At 42.1% G+C, this 21,943-nt stretch overlaps 1 protein-coding gene across 4 annotated transcripts in view; it reads right to left on the bottom strand.

The window, feature by feature from the left end:
* The window catches only part of tspan4a (tetraspanin 4a), a 219,993-nt gene that overhangs the window by 167,881 nt on the left and 30,169 nt on the right, over nt 1-21,943 (bottom strand). For 2 of the 4 annotated variants that reach the window (XM_054771980.1, XM_054771981.1), the window contains one exon: nt 627-706. In XM_054771980.1, the coding sequence (XP_054627955.1) occupies nt 627-689 (63 nt within the window). In that variant the 5' untranslated portion in view covers nt 690-706. Of the gene's footprint in view, nt 1-626; nt 2,484-21,943 lie in introns of those variants that run through there. The other 2 variants (XM_054771979.1, XM_054771978.1) reach the window with 2 other exon arrangements.

The raw sequence follows: 21,943 nt of genomic DNA on the forward strand, positions 1-21,943 counted from the left end.
GGATAGATTTCCCAAAGGAGTTTGTGTCAAAAGAAACTCAATCAGGCACTGATTAGGATTTTTATCGCTGATCCACAGTGGAACATGACAGGTTTTACAGTGTGAATGAAAGTGATCTGTTGTGAGGTTATCAGAGTGGCAGCGACACTGGCAGACAGAAACAGCAGCTCAAACAGCTCCATGGCAAACTGATATGATCAGCGAGCTACCGCAGACTGACAGCCGCTTAGATCTCTGTGCTGAGGTGCAAACTTGTAGAGGGGCGAGGGCAAAGCCGAGCCAGGTAAGGATTTACTGCACGATGATAACACTGTGATTAAGTGCACACAATACACGCTCTAAGTAAGTCAGAGCTTAATACTGTAAAAAGTCAGCATACGCCCACGCGCCAAGTGTCTTATAGTGAACAGAAAACGCTTGACTCGCCCACACAGGGAGCTTTATACACATTTCTAAATGCATGATCTCTTTCACACTCTTACTCACATCATTACAAGAGAACACGCAAGGAAAATGCCAAATATGACTTTGGAATAAAACAAAAAACATGATGAAAGTGAAAGAAGGAACACAGCATGCTCTAAAAAGTATGTACATTTATTGAAGGTCATGTAAAAAGGTCTTACCCAGAACAGGAGGTTGAAGAAGACCATCCCATAACGCAGGGCTATCATACAACCTTCAGCCATCCTGCAGCGCCGCAGTTCTAGGAGGAATATGAAGGAGAGGTCGAGGTAAAACACCACATACTTCTTCCCCTGGCCGTAGCGGCCCTTTGATGTTTGCGGCCCCTTTGTCGTGTGGAAGCCGAAAGCAAACGGCGGCCGCTTGTATTCAAATTCTCCACTGAAGCGATGGAAGCCGGAGGAGAACGGTGGCGTGTCGGGTTTGCTGTCCAGAGATGGACTGCGCCGGTACGGTGTCTCATCCGTGCTTGAGCGTCTCATAATGCAAGTTTTTAACGGTGAAAGTTCACAATGAGGAAGCAGAAGTCATTCCACTGAGTGGCGATGATGCTGAATCCCAGTGGTGGTTTCACCTATCCTCACTTTACCTCCAAAATCAATCAAACTTTCAAATCCCAGGGCAGATTATGAAATTATTATAAGAGTCATCGGAGTTAATCTGTTGGAGATAAAGCTCTGTCATTCACCTGACTCCTAAAGCCTATAATACAGCAGCATAATCCTGCCACAACACCTGTGTAATTCTCATGCGTTTAGGACATAATCCAAGCACACACATCTGACCATGCCTGTTTCCCTTCCTCTAATCCTTCAAAAACAGGTGTCATGCTCTGGCAGATAAAATGGTTTGCAGGTTCATCTCAGAATACTTTAATCAGGCAGATGACTGGAGAGCTTTAACAACTCCTCTTGTCTAAATCCAGCCTTCTTGGGACTGTCGAGACGATACAGAAGTGTCCTACCTGGTCTCATGAGAAATTTCCGATCGGGATCTCTCGGGAACTTCTCAAACACATGCGCTTACGCCGTGTCTCAGCACTGTGTATGTGCAAGATGTGATTTGCTGACATGCGGTGAAAATGACAAGTGAGACAGATGCTGGTACAAGTGCCTGCTGGAACACCGACACGTATGAAAGGATGGATAATGTAAATGCGCAACTCAATCTTTGTGAATTACAATTCCTTTTCACCACAAGCACTTTTATTTGCACCCTAACTTGCCAATTCTATCCAAAAAGTGTTGCGGTTACTCCTTCTTTCTCTCTGGACTGACCACACGCATCACAAATCAAGTCGCCTTCTTCAACTCCCTCATTGTGTCTTCTTGCACCTCACAACGTGTCCCTCAGTGCTGACGATGCTTAATTAATTTCCAGACTGTCATCAGTGAGGCAAAGTGTCCCCTCTTCAGGTCCCTCCGCTGTGGAGCGTTTGTCTCCTCCTCTCTAGATGATGAAGGCGTCCAACGGGGTCATGGCCAAGCAGCGAGACAGTGAGAAGAGATTCTTCAGAGAAGCAAAAGAAAGACTGCAGTGTTTGAGCGCTAGCCCGCTCTTTCTGCCTCAAGCTCCCTCCCTCTCTATTCACCAGCTCCTGTTCTCTTTCTCTCTTGGTCTCCCCCTCCTTCCTTTTTTTCTTGTACCTTCTCTCACTAGCTCAGATGCTCTGCGCTCAGCATGCGCAATCTCAAACACCACATGCCTCCTCGACAGCTGTCCCAAAAAGCTGCTAAAGCATAAGGCAGGAGCGGTCATTCATATTCTGGCCACTCCCTACTATCAAGCAGAGCCAATCAGTGTCCTGCAGTCCCAACCTCCCTTGAGCAGACCACAATCATACCTTGCCGTATACCACATAACACACATTCTAAGTGCACAAGTGATGCTCTTGCCCCAGTGCTTCATCCTCCTGTCCTCTCTACTTCCTGACTAGAACTCATTCCACATGCAGAGAGGCTGTTGTTGCGCACAAGCCCAGCCACTCAGTGCATGCTTGGCTTAAGCCATGTTACCTTCTCCTACTTTCACTCTCGACCTGGCTCATGCAGCAGCCGCAGAGATGCACCCGAGACAGATCTGCACCCTCAAGTGTGATTCTGTCACAGTGGTCATTGCAGCTGGCATTCATACTCAAATACTGATAATGCATGCTCTCCACAAAGTGCTAGCCATCTGTGTCAGTTGCTCTATGACTCTGCGGGGATGTTTCAAAGCTGCTCAATTTACACATGGCTTCATTAAATATGTAATGGCTTTCTGTTATTCCTGTTCTGCAGCTTGAATTCAACTGCATGGCATTTGAACTAATTGTGTTTTCTCACAAGGCATTCCTGGACAGCAGACAGGTGACCAAAATAATTAGCAATTAGGCTTGACTGATTTTTATTTTTTTTTTGCTAGTAGAAGGCACAATTGTGCATAACGTCCACATGTATGGGCGGCACTGTGGATCCGTGATTAGCACGGCTGCCTCAAAGTCAGGAGGCTCTGGGTTCAAACCAGTCAGACCTCTCTTTGCATTTTGTCCCTGTGCATGGGTGGGTTTTCTCTGGGTAGTCCAGTTTCCTCCCACAGTCCAAAAACATGCATGTTAAACTCTAGATTTTCCATAGGTGTGAATGTGAGCATGAAAGGTTGTTTCCTGTGACTGCCTGGTCTACGGGGGGGAACCCTGCTCCTTGTACTGCAAAGCAATTTAATGGGTTAGCTAGGTCTGTTGAGTCAAAGGTGGCTCTCTTTTAAAGCGGCTATATCACCATGGTAACTAATACACATAACCTGGTCCCGACTAGGTTATGTCCAGACTTTTATCTTAAAATCAGTGATGAAAGCACCGCTGTTTCACTGTGTATCTCATTCGGAGATGGCTTCACCATTTATTGAGAACGCGGTGGACCTGGGAGAAAGAATAATTCGAGCAGCTTTTTGGCTTTTTCAAGATCGCGTTGATTTACTAGCATTCCCTGATGAAATGATCTATCAAGCAATATAGATTTTCAGCCAAGGGAATACGCTATATTTGCTCACTTTTTGCGCCAAGCATCAGGAAGAAAATGTAATCTGAAATATTAATTCGGCCAATGTTAGCAGAGGCATATGTCACAGCAGTCCTTGCGTGTGTACTCAGGCGTGTGTACTCAGGCTGGTTTTATATTACAATATTTTCTGGAGGGATAAGAACTCTGAGGCCTCAATCAACTGGAATACAACACTATTCTAACAAAACGGAAAACACGTCACAAAGGAAAAACTTGCCACAAAACACGTCAACACTGCCACCTACTGGTCACCGCAAGGTACAGCATGTCTCATGAGTACACACTCATGCAACTCATCAATCAACCATTTGTCACACATAATGGGTAATATTCATTTTTTCACATAGATGTAGCCATGAATAAACAAATCAGAGTTTTACCGATAGGGCACTGTAAGCCCAAACACAAATCTTACCTGCTGGAGCATATTTACACTGTCAAAAAACGTCTTTATTGTCATTGAACAGAGACCATAGATAGTTGTGTTCATCACGACATAGTAAAAAAAAAAAAGTTTAATCTACACACACTTAGCCTTGCTTTCAATCAAACACACACACACACATTCTATGATAAAGATGAGTAAAATATGAAAACAATGTGGACATCATTCAAAAATGAAAAAAGACAGCTGTCCTCCCTTGCTCTATTGATGGCGACAGTGCTGCTTTTGGCAGTGATAATCTTTATGAACTTCTCATAAGGCTCCATAATAATTATTTGCTCATTTTGTGTGAAATACACTGGCCGGGATGGCACCAGTTTTGAAATGTGTACTGTAAAACTGAGAACCGGACTTGACAAAGTAAGTCAAAGTAAGACAAACCTCTGTCACAGTACCGTTGAACCAGTTATTAGATTTAGGGGGCAATCACTTTTTCACACAGGTTTGGATTTCTCCCTTAATAATAAAGTTGCATTTAAAAACTGCATTGTGTGTTCAGTTGTGTTGTCACTGACAAATATTTACATTTGTTTGACGATCTGAAACATTTAAGTGTGACAAACATGCAAAAAATAAGAAATCAGGAAGGGGGCAAACACTTTTTTCATATCACTGTATTTCAACTATTAGAAGAGTCTCTGTTAACTGGAGTTTGGGATTTTGGGGCACGCTGTTTTTTGTCCTGTGATGTAGTGCAGCAGATGTAGTGCAGCAGTGATTAATTTTCTAAGTACTGTCACTGACAGACATTTATATCTGTTTTCACAGTGTTCTTAAAGTTGTAAAAAAGACAAATTCATGTTTATTTTTCATGGCCATGAGTATAATAAGATAATAAAGAAAATGTTACAGTAGTGCCAGTAAAATAAATGAATAAGGCTCACCTCTGTAACAACTCTTAATACATAGATAAAGGACCAGAAGGACTCCCATCAGTACTATAGGAGAAGGACAAGTTTTGAATGGCTGCAACAGGGACACTGTAGTCGCGTTGTTCCTCTGGCAACGTTGCTCAGAACACCTTGCTCTTTGTGCTTGGTTTGGATTAATTTTATTTGAACATGCATGCAGGTTACAATGGAATACATCTCATGAATCATTTCACAGTTCCACATGTCCAAAAGGAGTAGGACGCTTATTTAATCCTACGCCCCAATTTAATCCTACCCTCCATCCGTTCCACATCTTGTGCAGTACATATTATTCACTTCCTGCATTCCATGTAATATTATTCCATATAATAATCAGTAGAATAATAAATAAATAATAAAAAAATAAAAATAAGCATGACAGAACAATAAGTATAATAATCAAGCCTTATATTTAGCAAACATCAACTGCTTGTATTGTTTTTTTTAATTCGCTCGTCTTGATACATTGTTGGAGTTCCTTGCTCAATACCTTCCATAATTTCATTCCGTATACTGAAATGCTGTGGGTTTTCAGCATTGTTCTCGCATAGAAGTGTTTTAAGTTGAATTTTCCTCTAAGATCATACTTCTCTTCCAGAGAAATACTGTATGACGTTTTTGGGTAACAAGTTATTGTCAACTTTATGCATTATTTTAGCAGTTTGAAAATGTACTCAATCAGCATTTTTTTTTTAAATAAAGGGTTTGTATGTTCTCTATACGCGGCATTATGAATTATCTTCACCAATCTTTTTTGCAGTAAATTGAGTGAGTGAAGATTTTGAAGGGGACAAAAAAGACAGAGACAAGGACAACAGCAGCAACAACAACTGTGACAACAAGAACGGAACAACAGAAACAAACAGGACTACATCAGCAAATGTCTGTGACGACTACAAAGACCCTGACGGAAGGGGCAAAATAATATCAACGACTACAATGACAATACTGCATTGAAACAGTCACACATAATAGTAATAATGAAATTATTAACTATAATACTGATCAGAATGACAATAACTGTAATGCACACCATTGTAAAAACTATAATCACATTGCCGACATCACCGTCGCTGTAATAAAACCAGCATAACAACACCCTGGTTATGTATTGTGAATGTGCATATGTACGTGTGTACAGGTATCTCTGTATGTGTGCAAGTCTTCATATATATAAAGGTGCGCGAGTGGGTGAGCGTGTAATTGTCACTGAGAATGCATGAAAGGAGAGGAGCCCCCTCCACCGCCCTCCACCTAGCCAGGCCAAGCCCCCACCGCCAGAAAGCCACCGGGCCCACAGCCTCCCAAGAGCCAGACCAGAGAGCCCTCCCCCCTGGGAAGACCAGCAAGGGGCCGCAGAGAGGCAATCCCAACCAGAAACAGGATGCCGGCAGGCCAGAGGACAGCCAACCCTCGAGACCAGCGAGAGATCACACCCCACAAAGGCAGACGGGCACCGGGGGCCACACACAAGCAGGCCCAGAGACGCCCCCGCAACCGGAAAGAAGCCCGCCCACGCCGGAAGCGCCAGCCCCCCACCCCAACACAGGACCGCCCTGCCCAGGGACACAACAGGAGGCATCGCCCCCCACCCACCCAACACCTGACCCCACAGAGTAAGCCCCTGTGTACCCCCTCCGCCCCAGCATTATCTTAGTTTTACTTAAGTTCAAGGCCTGTAAGATTTACTTGGCCTGCAAGTTCCCCAGACCTAACTATGTGTGATTTTGTTATTTTTATTGTAGGAATATGCAAAAGATCTCATTTGTCTTTTTCCGCTATCCACTAACCTCCGAGCAAAGTTTTTCTGAAAAATCAACCACAGCTTGAGTGGAGGCAGTGACCAATGCGACATGAGCCGTTTTCAAATCTGTCTTGTCCAATGCATCACATACGTAAAGAAACAAGTCTACCAACTAACTTTAACTATCATACAAATAGGGAGAGTATGACAAAAGGGAATAATACCCAAGGCGTAGCGAAGGGCTTCAGGTGTGCTAATTCCCAAAGAGAAGGATGCAGCAGATATTAGTCAATTCCGGCTAATCTACCTTCTCAACGTTGGAGGGAAAATCTTTTTCAGCATGATAGCACAGAGACAGTCCACCTACCTGGAAAAGAACAAGTACATTGATACATCTATACAGAAGGCCGGTATCCCAGGGTTCTCTGGTTGCTTGGAGCATACCAGTATGATCAGGCACCAGATCCAAACTGCTAAGAGGGACAAAAGAGACCTCCATGTAACCTTCTTCGACTTGGCTAATGCCTTTGGAACAGTTCCCCACAACCTCCTTTGGGAATCCTTCAACTTCTTCCACGTTCCATTATCCATCACTGTTCGAGTGAAAGACTACTTTGAAGACCTGCAATTGTGCTTTACAACAGCCGACTACACAACATCATGGCAGCGTCTAGAAGAAGGCATCATGGCAGACTGCAAAGTCTCACCCTTGCATTCAAAACAGCCATGGAAATCATCATCAGGGCAGTGCAGGTATTAAGGCAGGAAATCACCACAAGTCTGGACACCATCAACAAGACAATGCTGCCAGGGAAGCTCAAACTCTGGTGCCTACAATTTGGACTTCTCCCTAGGGTAATGTGGCCACTCACGATCTACGAGGTCCCAATAACAATGGTGGAAAAGATGGAACAAAACATAACTTCGTGAAGAAGTGGCTTGGCGTCTCACAGAGTCTGAGCAACATCAGCATCTGTGGCAAAGGAGTCCTTGAACTACCTATCACGAGCCTCACTGAAGAATACAAGTGCTCAAAAGTGAGACTACAGATGACATTGAAGGACTCCAAAGATCAGACCGTCAGAAATGCTGCACCACCTCTGTCAACGGGAAGGAAATGGACACCATCCGACGTAGTACAGCATACTACGTCAGCCCTGAAGCACAACAACATTGTGGGACATGTCCAGATGGGAAGAGGAGGATTTGGCGTTGCAGTGAATAAACCAACTTGGCACAAAGCTTCAGCCTTACAAAGGAGGAAAATGGTGGTAGAGGAAGTGCACCGTCAGGAAGAGGCTGAAACAAGCGCAAAGGCTGTCTCTCTTGCCAAGCAAGGACAATGGATGTGGGAAGGCGTAGAGAAGTGAAAGCTCACCTGGAGGCAACTCTGGGAAATGGAAGCAATAAACACCAGCTTCATCATACGAGCTACATATAATGTGCTCCCATCCCCACAAAACATTCATCAGTGGTATGGTGAGGACCCAACCTGCGCCCTCTGTCCAAATTCAATGACTCTAAAACACATCTTGACCAGTTGCAGGACCACCCTCACGCAAGGCCTCTACACCTGGGAGGCACAATCCGGTCCTCAAGAGTCTGGCAGCAGCTCTTGAGAGCAAGAGGGACACGATCAATTCCTTGCCCTTGAGACATGCCAATTCCATCTCTTTGCCAACATTCGTTCGAGAGAGACAGAAACAGCCTAACCACCCAGCTACCAAACCAGAAACTGGACAGCTAGCCATGGCCCGGGATTGGAAGATGCTAGTTGATATTGGCAAGCAACTAATCTTTCCCCCAGAGATGGCAACCACCTCCTTCAGGCACCTAGGTGCTATGGTCCCCTTCACTAAAGGTGGTCTACATCATAGAGCTCACGGTCGCATGGAAGGATTCCACCGAAGAGGCCTACAAACGAAAAAAACTGCGCTACACAGATCTGGCAGCAGATGCACAACAACGAGGATGGAAGGTCAAGGTCTATCCAGCTGAAGTAGGATGCAGAGGTTTTTGTGGCTTCTTCTACCATCAGGCTTATGAAAGACCTTGGCATTCATGGACAGGCTCTGCGACAGACAATAAGATCAGTCTCTGAAGCGGCCGAAAGATGCAGCCAGTGGCTATGGATCAAGCGCAAGGACGATGGGGCAGTTTTTTTGTTTTGTTTTTTTATCCCAGGTTGGGAACTTACTGCCTGGCTTGCCTGGCTCATCTCCCTCCACTTTCGAGGCACTACTTTACTCATGATTGGGCATGGGACACAGGCTCAGGCTAGATCACCCTGTAGTTGGCCGCCTTTGATGAGGGTGTCTAGTGTTGAAAGGCCGAAACAACCACTGATTCAAAGGTACACTACTGATAATGTGTCCCAAAATTTACATCCTTCCCATAGCGGAGATAAAGTTCCCAGGCCACTCTCAAATATCATACAGCTAAATTGTAGCTGTATGATACAACCCGGACAGAGCATGTGATTAAAGTTTATGAAGAGTTAATAGGCCTGCTTAATTCCACACCACCCACAGAACACTACCTCTTTTAGAAGAGTCTAACGACCACGACGATTTGTCCTTTTTTTCCAATAACTCCTCCTCCTTCTCCACCACAACGACGTATGCTCGACCACTCCTCTTCAAAGGTAAATAACATTTATCATTACGTATTATTATATTATTTTTATTATTGCTTTTCCCATTAATTATCCTCGTTTAATATTACTACTGCATCCAAACTCATATTTACATACATACACATATGTGTATATATGTATACACATACATGCAGTACCTATATAATTGGTAATATTACCTCTTCCCCAACTTAAGAACAATTCGACATAAGAACGGTCATCTGGAACCAATTGTGTTCGTTGGTTGGGGACTTGTGTATTTATATAAATATGGGATTATTAAATGACTAAACTCATTAAAACAGATTTTTTGTTTAGTTTTATTACTCTGAATTTCTGGACTCCATTTTTTTTCATTTTGGCAGTTAGTAATGTGCACTGCCACGAAAATGACAACTGTTGAAATGGAATTGTAATGTGCATTACCACCACCTACAGGACTCTGGTTAAAAAAAAAAAAATCTCCTTCCACAAGAGTGGAAAAAATGAAAAATGTCTGTCCACATAAAAACACATTTGCAGACTGACATTGCATCTTGGCCGATCAGAAACCTGAAAAATCAACCACAGCTGACTTGAGTAGAGGCAGTGACCAACGTGACACGAGCCGTTTTCAAATCTGTCTTTTCAAATGCACCGCGTACGTAACGAAACAAGTCTACCAACTAACTTTAAATGTCATACAAACCAAAATACAGCGAAATAGAGAATGTGAGCTAGAGTCAAGCCAAGCAAGCAGAGAGTCACTGTCTGTATTGTGTCTGTGTATGAAAGAGTGACAGGCAGGGCTGCCTCACTATGGCTGTAGGAGTCTGTCTCGGGGGAGACGGTCGCTGTGTGTGACTGGCCAATCAAAGAGCGTGAAAAGTGAATACATACTGTAAGTAGTTACCCAATGAGGGTTTCCCTTCAACACAATTACAGATAATGACGAGCTGTACTCGTTTCGTGCTCGTACTCGGCAAAAATTATCTTGTCCTGAAGTTCCGTTCCATGAGTTTGAAGGGCTTAAATTGGTCTTAACATTTAAAGCTGTACCAAGCAAGATCGACGAGCTGAAGAACAAAATTTGTGTTTCACTGAATGGCTAACAGCTAGCGTCCCAGCGGCTAACGTGAGGAGCTAGCCGACTTCAATACACATGTAATTTGATGTTGGGCCTGTTTTAGTTTTATTCACAATATAATACACACATATGTATTTTACTGAATAATTGTATTCAAGTTAAACTTAACAGTTTTATTCCAGTTGGGTGCAAATAACGTTAGTTACATTAAGACATAATTAAGTAATTATAGCACAGATGGTAATCACTATACATTTTTAATACTTTACTGTCATTTAATTTTTCATATGAAACGGTGTACTTTCTTGCATAAAAGCTTATCCTTGTGAAGAAATGAGGTTATAGTTAAGCTGTTATAAGTGAGGGTTTTTCATTAAGTGGAAAAATGTAATCACATATTTATACAAAGACGAGTGTAGCAGCCATATCCAGAATATTTGTACATACTGCATTTAATGTATTTCTAATTCAGGCTACATGGTCAAAGAAAAATGTTCCACTACTTATGTCCATTAAGCCACTAATTGCAATAATCTGCTGTCATTTTCATAAAATATACAAGCTGGGATGAATCAAACAGCAGGAAACACATTAAGACGGAAAATGGCTTATCATTAATAAAGTATGTTGTGACTACGTCAAACCCCAGACTGCCATTCACGTTATTCCCAAACCTAGCATTTCAGCATCGCACAAGCACAATTATTCAGTCTGGCACACAAACACACACACACGTTCACACATAAAAAGAAAAAAACATCTGCATAAATGTACAGTGGCACTCGGAGGTGGCAGTTGCTTTGATGACTCAATGTGTAACAAATACACACGTAGAATAAAACATAATTTTTGCCACAACAAGGCAACACGGTGCATAATGGAAGTGAACGACATTTCCCAGAGAAAGGCACATATTAAAGCACTTATATGAAAATAGGAGGTAAATAGATGGCCCTACTCAGGCAGACAAACAAAGCGCACTGTTGCTCTGTGGTCCCCTTGCAGTCTTAAAGGGCTACAAGGCTGGCTTGCTTTCCCTTGTTTAAAGCCGGAATAAGAGGCCCCTGAGAATTTCTCATCTAACTGACGAATCAGGGCACGATTGCATTATGAGCTTACAAAATTAGATTTTTCCACAAGACACCTCCAATCATTCACTATTTGCATACAGGCTGTGAGTTTCTGCACATGCAAAATCAGTCCAGTTTAGGCTGAAAGTGATTGTCTTGGTGCAAAAGTTGCAGACATTAGTTGGCTTTATCAGCCTCATTGCCGCCTGCCGTACCGGTCAACCCTGCCGTTTTCACTAGGAAACGACGATATTTTGCCCTTCTTTCCCGGTGGCCTCCCATTTTACAGTGTTTTACGGTTGTTTACATCCTAAAATAAAAATGTTAACACAATTAACAGGTCTTTACACTCAACCAGCAACACACCTGTACAGAGTTGCACAACAATAAGCATACAGTAGACTCAGCTTTTGCAAAACATGGCACACATTAATTTGCAAAACTCTGCACTAAGCAAGTTTTCTGTTGAATCGTCATTTTTAAGCAATATAATATAACCTTTCTAAAGAACTAATAAATAAAATGCAGTTCTTAATACAGTCTAGGATGGATAATCCTGCGACTCAAGTCACAACACCAGAAATATTTCCTAAGTAAGAAAAAAACAAAAACAAAGCAAAATGCAAATAAATGTAAACACTCAGTGGCTCAAGAAGGTCACAATAATAACAAAAAACAAAATAATTAACAGAAAAAAAACCTCATCATGTTATGTTAGCATTTCATAGAAGCCCTGATAGAAGAGGGGAGTGAATGCGGGGTGCAGCGTGACTGAAGTGGTGAATGTGCAGGTCACAACTTGTCCACAAGACTGTTTTGGAGTTGTCGGATTGTGTATTTAAGTTTTGATTAATTTACTTGTGTTTAAGTATAGTATAATTTATCTCCACACGTGACTCCTCCTACCTGGCTTATCGATAAGCCTAGTTGATGGGCTTTCACCCATTTATTTGTTGAAGCCATTTTTTAAGAATTAATGAATTGTAAATAATTTCACTTTTACATCAGCTAATTATTTGTTGTACATTAAAAGATCATTTGATATGATCATATTGAATAATTAGGACCACAAATGAAAATATCCCTCAGGCTTTTGGAGTCTCCTTTTAACATTATTTTCTATATGCACGTGCAGTACTATTGTACATGTATTACAGTGGTGCAAAACAAAAGTGTTTGCCCCCTTCCTGATTTTTATTTTTTTGCATATTTGTTACACTTAAATGTTTTCAGATCATCAAACAAATTTAAATATGAGTCAATGACAACAAGACTGAACACAAAATGCAGTTATGAAATGATATTTGGTTGTCATGATTTGCCCAATGCTTGGTCTGCTGCCCTCATTGCAGCGCTGCAGAGAAATCCTCTCTCCTGCTCATCTGGCCAGTGCAGCTGCATCCAATTAGTCATCAAGGCTTTCTTAAGCCATGCTGTCTTGCCAGTTCCTTGCCAGATTGTTGTCTACCTTCACCGGCATCATGCATGCGCCGTTCCTTCATGCCACGTTTGTTTTGTTCTCTTTAACTTTTATTCCCTGCTGCCAACTGATTACAGTAAGTTGTTGAGCGTTTTTGTATCTTCTTAATTAGCTATTTTGTTTTTTTGTTTGTATTTTGTTAACTTCCCGGTGACAATTTGGCGTCTTCTGTTGAACTTTGTTTTTCCTCCTCTGTGAGCGCCTTCCGTTGCTATTAGAATAGTTTTTGTTTTTTTTTACACCACTTTGTTTTGTCTCTGCTCTGGGGTCCACAAGATGTGGCACCCGTGCCAGCTGCCAGATAATTTTTTTTATTAAGGGGAAAAAAAAAAAAAACCTACATGGCCCTGTGTGAAAGTGATTACCCCCTCTTTAAGCGTAACTTAACTGAGATTAATTGAGATCTATCAGTCTGGAAAGGTTATAAAGCCTTGTCTAAAGCTTTGGGACTTGAAATGGCGACAACATGGAACAATGATGAACCTTCCCAGGAGTTGTCGGCCAACCAAAATTACCCCAAGAGTGCATTGACGACACAACCAAGAAGTCACAGTAGGCCCCACAACAACATCCAAAGAACTGCAGGCCTCACTTGCCTCAGTTAAGGTCAGTGTTCATGACTCCACCATAAGAAAGACACTTGGCAAAAACAGCCTGCATGGCAGAATTCCAAGATAAAAAAACCCCCACTGCTGAACAAAAGGAACATTAAGGCTCGTCTTAATTTTACCAGAAAACATCTTGATGATCCCCAAAACCTTTGGGAAAATACTTTGTGGTTTGACGAGACAAAAGTTGAACTTTTTGAAAGGTGTGTGTCCCATTACATCTAGCATAAAAGTAACGCCGCATTTCAGAAAAAGAACATCATACCAACAGTAAAATATGGTGGTGGTAGTGTGATGCTTCAGGACCTGGAATACTTGCTATGAAAAATTTAACCGGGAATTATTATTGAATTGAATTATTATTGTATTGAATTCTGCTGTCTACCAAAAAATCCTGAAGGAGAATGTCCGGCCATCTGTCAGTGACCTCAAGCTGAAACAAACTTGGGTTTGTTTCCAGCAAGTCCACCTCTGAATGGCTGAAGAAAAACAAAATGAAGACTTTGGAGTGGCCTAGTCAAAGTCCAGACCTGAATTCTCCTGAGATGCTGTGGCATGACCTTAAAAAGGCGATTCATGCTTGAAAACCCTCCAATGTGGCTGAATTACACAATTCCACAAAAAAAGAGTGGGCCAAAAGTGGAAAAAACACACAAAAGAAGACTTATGCTGCCGTGATGATGAGAGTGCTTTCATTATCCAACAGTGTGTCATGGGCTTGACAAAAATCTGGTAATATGAATGAAGTGTGTGGTCTTTGGTGCAAAAGTTTGATTTTGATCATGCTATGCTATATGTAGCTGTGGATACAGTGCTTCATTTTGCAGGTTATTTGAGGCATTTTGCAGTTAGGGTGTGTGGTTTTGTAAATTGTGTTTTTGATCAAATGAGTGTAGTTTGCAAAATTGTGTTGCAATGTTTAACCCTGTAAAACCATGTTTAGAAGGTCGTAAACTGGTTTTCGATGCTGTAATTACATAAAAATTATATCTATCAATAAGGAATCATACTTTGCGGAAATGTGCTTATCATGTCCGGATCTGCAACCAATTAAACAATCATCCAATTAATGTTTTGGCTGAAGTATGTCATTTTGCAAACAATCTACGAGTTGTGCAATTTGAGTGTGGAGTTTGGATAATTGTGTGAATATTTTGAAAAAAGGAGCAGTGTTTTCCAAATCGTGTGTAAACAATTGAAAAACAATGAAGTTTCCTGTGAAGTTTTGTAAGAAAACGGCAGGGGTTCGGGTGGAAGTAATACGAAAGATCAGAACTTCTGTTATTTTCCCAGATTCTTCCTTATTTTTACGGAACATTTCCCTTACTTTATAACGCGAATATAGGTATGACATTGATACAGTATGCCATTTGCATGACTGTTGTAAAAGTGTAAAAGTATTGATGACTAAACATGTCTACTCAAATGTTTTCAATAATATTATTGTTTTGAATGAATACTTTAATCGCCAACGTTACTATGACTACTGGAGCTGTACTGTGGTCATTGTGCTGTTTCAGGCTTCTCTTAAAAAAAGAGAATGTGACTGCCATCATTCTAGCTGACCCAGTTATTATTAAATGAGGAACCTAATGTCATGAATGAAGGCTGGTACATTGAAATCCGATGTGGATATGTCAGGGGAGTCCAAACTTTTTGATATTTTTTTGATAACATCACAATGCAGCTTTTACTGTCTCCCTCAGACAAAACAAGCCGTAGAACTATCTCATCCAATTAGCGATCTGAATCTTGCAGGAAACCTAGTTTATCATTTGGATTTTCCATTTCTTTTCTTGTTTACCATTTATTTTGTTCATTATGTCTATTTTAATTTCCTTATTTCCCTTCTCTCTTGCAGCAGCCTGTTGTGGCATTCTTTCATTGACTTGAAATTGACGCCACAATTGTTGTATATGTTTACTTTTGAAACTGGCTTGCTACTTTGGCTTTGTAGCATGTTTTTCAGAGCAGCCCCATCTCATTCAAAAAACAAAAAATCTCACCCAGTTTTACCTCTTGTTCTTCTGTTGGCACATACTCCGACAGCCAGTACACCTTAAAAGAACCACAGCTTGGTGATTATGCTGACTTGTTGAGTGGATGTGATACTGCCCGTTTGTTTTACCATAATACAGGGTTAGCAAGCAGCAGTTAGCTCTCATAACTGCGGCCCCATTACCAACACGCTAATCTGCAAAACAGCGGCATGTACAGTACTACGTAACGTGCTATTAATCAATTGCGTAACTACTGTACATATGTGCCAAGAAGATCTTATCATTGATTGGACAGTGTTCGTCATTGTGTTATATGTTGTTACCGCTTGTCACCTGTTGCAAAATGGTGCAGAATAAATTGTTGTGTGTTTATTTTATTGACAGTTCAGGATGGATTTTATTTTGTGCACTGCATAGATTTGCTGTGCGCTGAGAGCGCTGGAGCAGCACCTTAAAGGGAACACTGGTCGCCAGCCTACCACAGGCAGTGACGTGCAGTCAGGGGAGGCAGGTGAGGCTGAGCATCACCAGTCATAAAGAAAAATTAAAAAAAAACTAATCATGATAACAAAATAAACATTAATATTTCTCCATTGAACTCTATTCTAAATGTATTTTCTGTATGAGCCCAATCGTTTTTTCAACATTTTCTTAAGTAAAAATTGATGAATTTGCACATTTCTTGATCATTCGAGGCTGCCATCAGTGTGCCTGCCTACTGTCTCAGTGAGTTGGATCACGGCGCCTGTGATTTTCTGTCTGTCAGCATGTCGCCTATAATACAATTTGCAGAAACGTATTATATACCATGATTTTCTACAGCCCGTGTAATGTCTTTAATGTAGTGCTTCTCAAATAGTGGGGTGGGACCCCATGGGGAGGGGCGGTGAATTGTCGGGGGCGCGTGAGAGGCAGGGAGTACTTTCAGTGTTAGTGCAGATCTGCCAACATATATGACTATCACACTCAACAAGCAATTTGACTATTGAATACGCTTGTGTGTTTCACAGCTCTCATTTTGTTGCATTTCCCTGGTTTCAGTTTCGATTTCAGTCTATACAGTACAGTTAAATAGATATTATGCGTTCGTCAATACTATTTCAAATCGGGGGCCGTGAAAACATTTCTGTCCCCTAGGGAGGGCATGACAGAAAATAATTGAGAACCACTGCCTTAATGTAAGTGTGACAAGACAACATTATCCTTGCTAATCGGACAATAAAATACATAGAAATGTCATACGGGAGGCACTTGCGTTACGGTTGCTCTGGATAGCAGAAAGTCAATTACATTCAAGATATGCTGTGCTTAATGAATGAATGAATGTGACTGTCAATATGGAGGATTATAAAACCAAATTTACCAGGAGGTGAACAGACTTTTACAACAAAGTATCAGAACTTTTCCTGGAGAAAGAAAGGCTGCAGATAAAAGTTAAGAACACAAATGTTTTCCAGTGAATAAAAAAATTCTATAAATGGGACTGAGAAGTATTTGAAAACCATTTGAAGACAATTTTTTCCAAGAAAAGTAAATTATTGTCTTTTTTTGTTTTTATCCTCTTAATGAGCAACCTGTATTAATTTGAATTAATACTTAATGAATTTAATTAATACATTTTTTTTGAGTCAGTGTCTCACCAGCCATGAACCTCACCGCCCATCACTGATCACAGGGCGTGGTTTTTGAATAATTATCTGGAGTTCACAATAATACTATAAGCACAAGTCATCTTGAGTTAATCTTTTTCAATAATAAAACAATGACAGTTTCTTTTGGAATTGAAACTACATGTAGGTGTTTCATAACCTGAGATACGACATAACACTGTATGTCATTTCATTTTTTGTGGACTTTTCTGGGAACATTCTCAGCAAGTTCAACACTTCATGTGTTTCCTGGCCATGAAAAAAGCTGACACAAATGTGGCATTCAGACTTTAGAATGTATTGGAAGATTGGAAGAGTTTTCATTATTACTCTGCATATATTATTTCTCTTGTAACCATACACTACTCATGCCTCTCAAACCATCCTTTGCACGCATGATCTGTCACTTGACAAAGAAGGCTTTCAATTATCAAACATGTCAAACATTTTAATTTGTCCATCATGATGAAATGGCGAGCATGTGACATCTGTTAAAATGGCTAATTAACAGCTCATGGCACATGAAAGTAAAAACGATGGCTGTGTTCAAACCATTTGCAGGAATGTTTTTGTTAAAGAACATATACAGTAGCTATTCATTACTCTTCATTTAGGTTGCACTGACTCTTCCCATCTATTTTTTTCTTTTAAAGATGAATTACATTTTGGGAGAGTTTCTCCAGTGTGCACTCAGAGTGGTGTGATCTCATTAAGATGTTTGAACATTCTGGTACAATCTATAATTTATTCAACTATCAATGATTTAGTTTCGACATTTAAAGCAACACTTTGGGGGGAAATACTTTAGCGTCCCTTTCAAGAATTCCTCATGAGACCTTTTTGTGTCCGTTGCTCCACCGTTACTTTGTAATGTGCACCCGCTTTTTGTCAGTGTACACTATTATGACTAAAGTATTGGGACATGTGGCCATTATGCCAACATAAAGTGAAAATGAAAGGAAACATGGTCTCCCCTTGGCAGCTATCATTGAAATTAATAATTTGGAATGTACTCAGATTTTTTGGGATGGATCCTTCAGTTCGGTACAGTTGTGTACCGAGTTGTGGTCCACATTTCAGGAAGTGTACATCCACAAGTCCCGGTAGTGTGCCTAAATGCGGACGAAAAGATGTGGACACAAATCTAAGAGGACAAAAAGAGAATCCAAAGCCTAGAGACCCTCTTCCGTTGATAAAGTCTCCTGTTTTTGAACATTTCGCTCCCAGTGAAATACATAAAAGGACAAATACAAGTGGATAAGACAAAAACAGTGTGCTGCCATTGTTCAGTAGAGAATGGGACTACAAGAACGAGTCTATTAATGCTACGCTTCAGCCAATACGGTACTTTCATTTATTAAAAATAAAATAATAATTCACACTATTCAAACTGTTACTGTTGCATTTTCCTAAAAAACAATGCTGTAAACCCGGGATGTCCAAAGTATGGCCAGAGGGTCATTTTCAGCCCGCCGTTCCTTAAATACCTAAAATGTATCAACGTGGCCCTTCACATCTTTAAATTTTTATGTATGCTATATCTATATTTTTATGTGAGAACTGTATTTATTGGCGAATTACCTGTCAGCAGATTGCAGGGTTTTTTAGGTTTCATTTAAAAAAAATATTAAACAGCTAAGCAGTTTTCTGTTTTGCATTTTGTTCCCTTACTGTGCCAAAAACCGTGGCTTTAAAACCGAGATACGTAGCGAACCTTGATTATGGTGTATTGGTAGACTCCTATCAATATTTATACAGAGGAACCTTGGTTAGTGCCCTTAATCCATTCCAGAAGGGCCTACTCAAACTGAAACATACTATAACCGAATACATTTTTCCCATAAGAAAAAATGGAAATCAGATGAATCCGTTCCGGACACCCAAAAATGTTAACACAAAACAGTTTTTTTAATAGTTTTACAATTAAAGTTACATGCAAAAAAACAATTTCAAATGCATAAGATGCATAGTTAACCAAGACGGCTACGAGACAGCAACAAGGAACAGGCAGAGATCCACACCACCTTTGTCTTTTGCTATGAATTATTTCTTAAATTCAAATGCTGGCTTTCACATCACGTCACATCTGGATGTTGTCAGCCCCGCCGCAAAGAGATGGAGGGCAAATAAGAGCATTTGCAACTCAAAAGTCTTGTAAAATCAGAGCAAAAATGCTGCAAACATGCGCTGTTCTCAAATGTGGAAATAGTTCAGAAGTGTATTTCGGAAAACACTATTACTAAGAACATCGTAACGGGCAAAAAGTTCAGGAAACAACCAAAAAACTCTGAGAAGCCACCTTTCTCGGCGCTTGCTAACCCTGTCGCTCTCTTCGATTGGAGCCAAGTATGGTCACCCTCCAATTTACAATAAGCAACAACAAGCACAATTTGTACCAAAATCAAAGTTAAAACATTGTCAGACCTCGAAAATGTCAAACGCAGAAATAATTGCTTCATAAACAGAAAACTGCCGATTTATCATTTCCTCTTACTGCTTCATCTAAATGCTCCAACAGTATAAGTTTTCAACTTTTCAATAAGTACCATAAATATACCGCCAAGATTACAAAGCCTGCTCTGTTGCAAGAAAACAAAATGGAAAAGTAACATATATATATATATATATATATATATATATATATATATATATATATATATGTCAGGATTAGCTTGCTGCTCTGCTGCCCTCTTCTGTTTTTTCGTTGCAGCTCATCCTCCTCACCTCCTGGGGTCCTAATTGACGCACCTGCAGCTCATCTGGCACCTTTTCTTAAGCCTCTAGCAGACACCCGTTGGTGCCAGATTGTTGCCAGACTTGCCTTATCGGCCTCGTCGCTGTAGTGCTCCTCGATTCCAGGCTTGCTATCCTAGAACATTAGATTGCTAATCCTGTCATCTCCCTGTCCGTTGATTTCTCCGGCAGCGTGAGTGTTTTTCTGTTTTGCATCTTACCTGCTTGGTTTTCAGCAGTGTCTTTTTGTTCTTGGAGTTTAGCTTTTTATTCTGCCCGGTTTTCGGCAGCTTCCTTAGTTGTTAGTTACCTCTTTTTCCCCGTTTGCTTCCGGGTGATTTTGTGTTTTTTTATTCCATCTTTTGCTATTTATTACCCCCTACTGTTTGTAATAAATAGTCTTGCTACAAACTCCTGCTCACGCGTCTTGGGATCCGAGTTCCGGCTTCTGCCGAACCCTAACAGAACAATCTGGCCACACGCATGGATCCCGCGGAGCTCGACCATTTTAGGTCCGCCCTGTCCCACCACGGACAGCTCCTAGGCGACCACTCCCGCTCGCTAAAGGAGATCATGGAGGCGCTCGCCTCCTTATCCGCCAGCGTGCACGCCATCCAGCAGCAGTTGGAGGGTGTACCCCCTCCGGGACTCTCCCAAGGCACAGGACAGAATCCCAGCCTACTAGCGGCCCACACGGCGTTGCCACCGGACACACCTCCCGCGCGTTGCCGCGAGCCCAGCATACCTCCACCACCACACTTCTCAGGGGAGTCTGGGTCTTGTGAACAATTTTTGCACAAGTGCTCATTAGTGTTCGACCAACAGCCCAGCACATACGCCACCGACCAGTCGAGAGTTGCTTACACCATGAGCTTGCTCACCAACAAGGCGGCCGCATGGTCGATAGCCGTGAGCAAGGCTCAGCCGGCCGTGCGCTCCTCCTTTTCTCTTTTCTTATCTGAGATGCGGAAGGTTTTTGACCACCCCATTAAAGACATTGAGGCCGGGAGTAGGCTGCTCGACCTGAAACAGAGGAACAGGTCAGTAGTGGTGTTTTCTATTGACTTCCACGTGTTGGCCGCCGAGAGCGGCTATGATGATACGGCCCTTCGCGGAATCTTCCGCAAGGCGCTTCACCCACGCGTTAAGGATGAGCTCACCGCAAGGGACACCATGTCCAGCCTGGATCAGCTCATTGATCTCGCGGTCCAACTGGATAACCGGTTGAGGGAGCGGGACCGCGAGCACCAGGAGGAGCGGTATCAAGGAGGATCCGGAGATACGCTCTCACGCCGCACCAGGCCGATACACCAAGACGAAGAGGATCGGAGGGTCGATAAGACTAAGCGGGAATCCTCTGCTACATCCACTGAGGAACCTATGCAGCTTGGTGGACGACGCCTCTCCTCTGCGGAGCAATCTCGTCGGCGACGCCTACACCTCTGCCTCTACTGCGGAGGGGCTGATCACCGTCTGCCACGGTGCCCCGACAGGCCATCGCATCGGTCCAAGTCGCCACCAGACACGGACTGCTCGGCGGAGCCGATATCACCCAGGGATCGACCCTCAGGGTGGAATCGATCCAGTTCGCCGGTTTGTGAGTATACGAGCATGGGATTAATTAAGAGGGCTTCACCGCCGAACTTGTTAAGACTTCAGCTACCTGGAACTCTTAAGGGAGGGGGTAGACAAGTCTCTATCATGGCGTTAGTGGACTCGGGGGCTGATGAGAGCTTTTTGGACTGCAATTTTGCTAAAAGACACGGTTTCAACAGGGTAAGACTACAGTTTCCTAAAGAGGTACGCTCACTCGACGGCCGTCTACTCGCCATAGTAACTCACCAGACTGACTCCCTGAACCTCCAACTGTCCGGTAATCATTATGAGTCTATTCGCTTTAATATAATTCCGTCGCAGTCTGCCCCGGTGGTGCTGGGCTTAACCTGGTTGCGCCTACACAATCCAACTTTTGACTGGAGTCACAATAAGATTGTTACCTGGGGTAACAATTGCTACGCCCGCTGCCTCCGCTCGGCTACACCCCGGAGTTCCTTACCCAAACCTCGGGCTGAGCTTATACTGTAGACCTGTCGGGA

Source organism: Dunckerocampus dactyliophorus, chromosome 3 (assembly GCF_027744805.1).
Source record: "Dunckerocampus dactyliophorus isolate RoL2022-P2 chromosome 3, RoL_Ddac_1.1, whole genome shotgun sequence".
Taxonomy (NCBI): Eukaryota; Metazoa; Chordata; class Actinopteri; order Syngnathiformes; family Syngnathidae; genus Dunckerocampus; species Dunckerocampus dactyliophorus.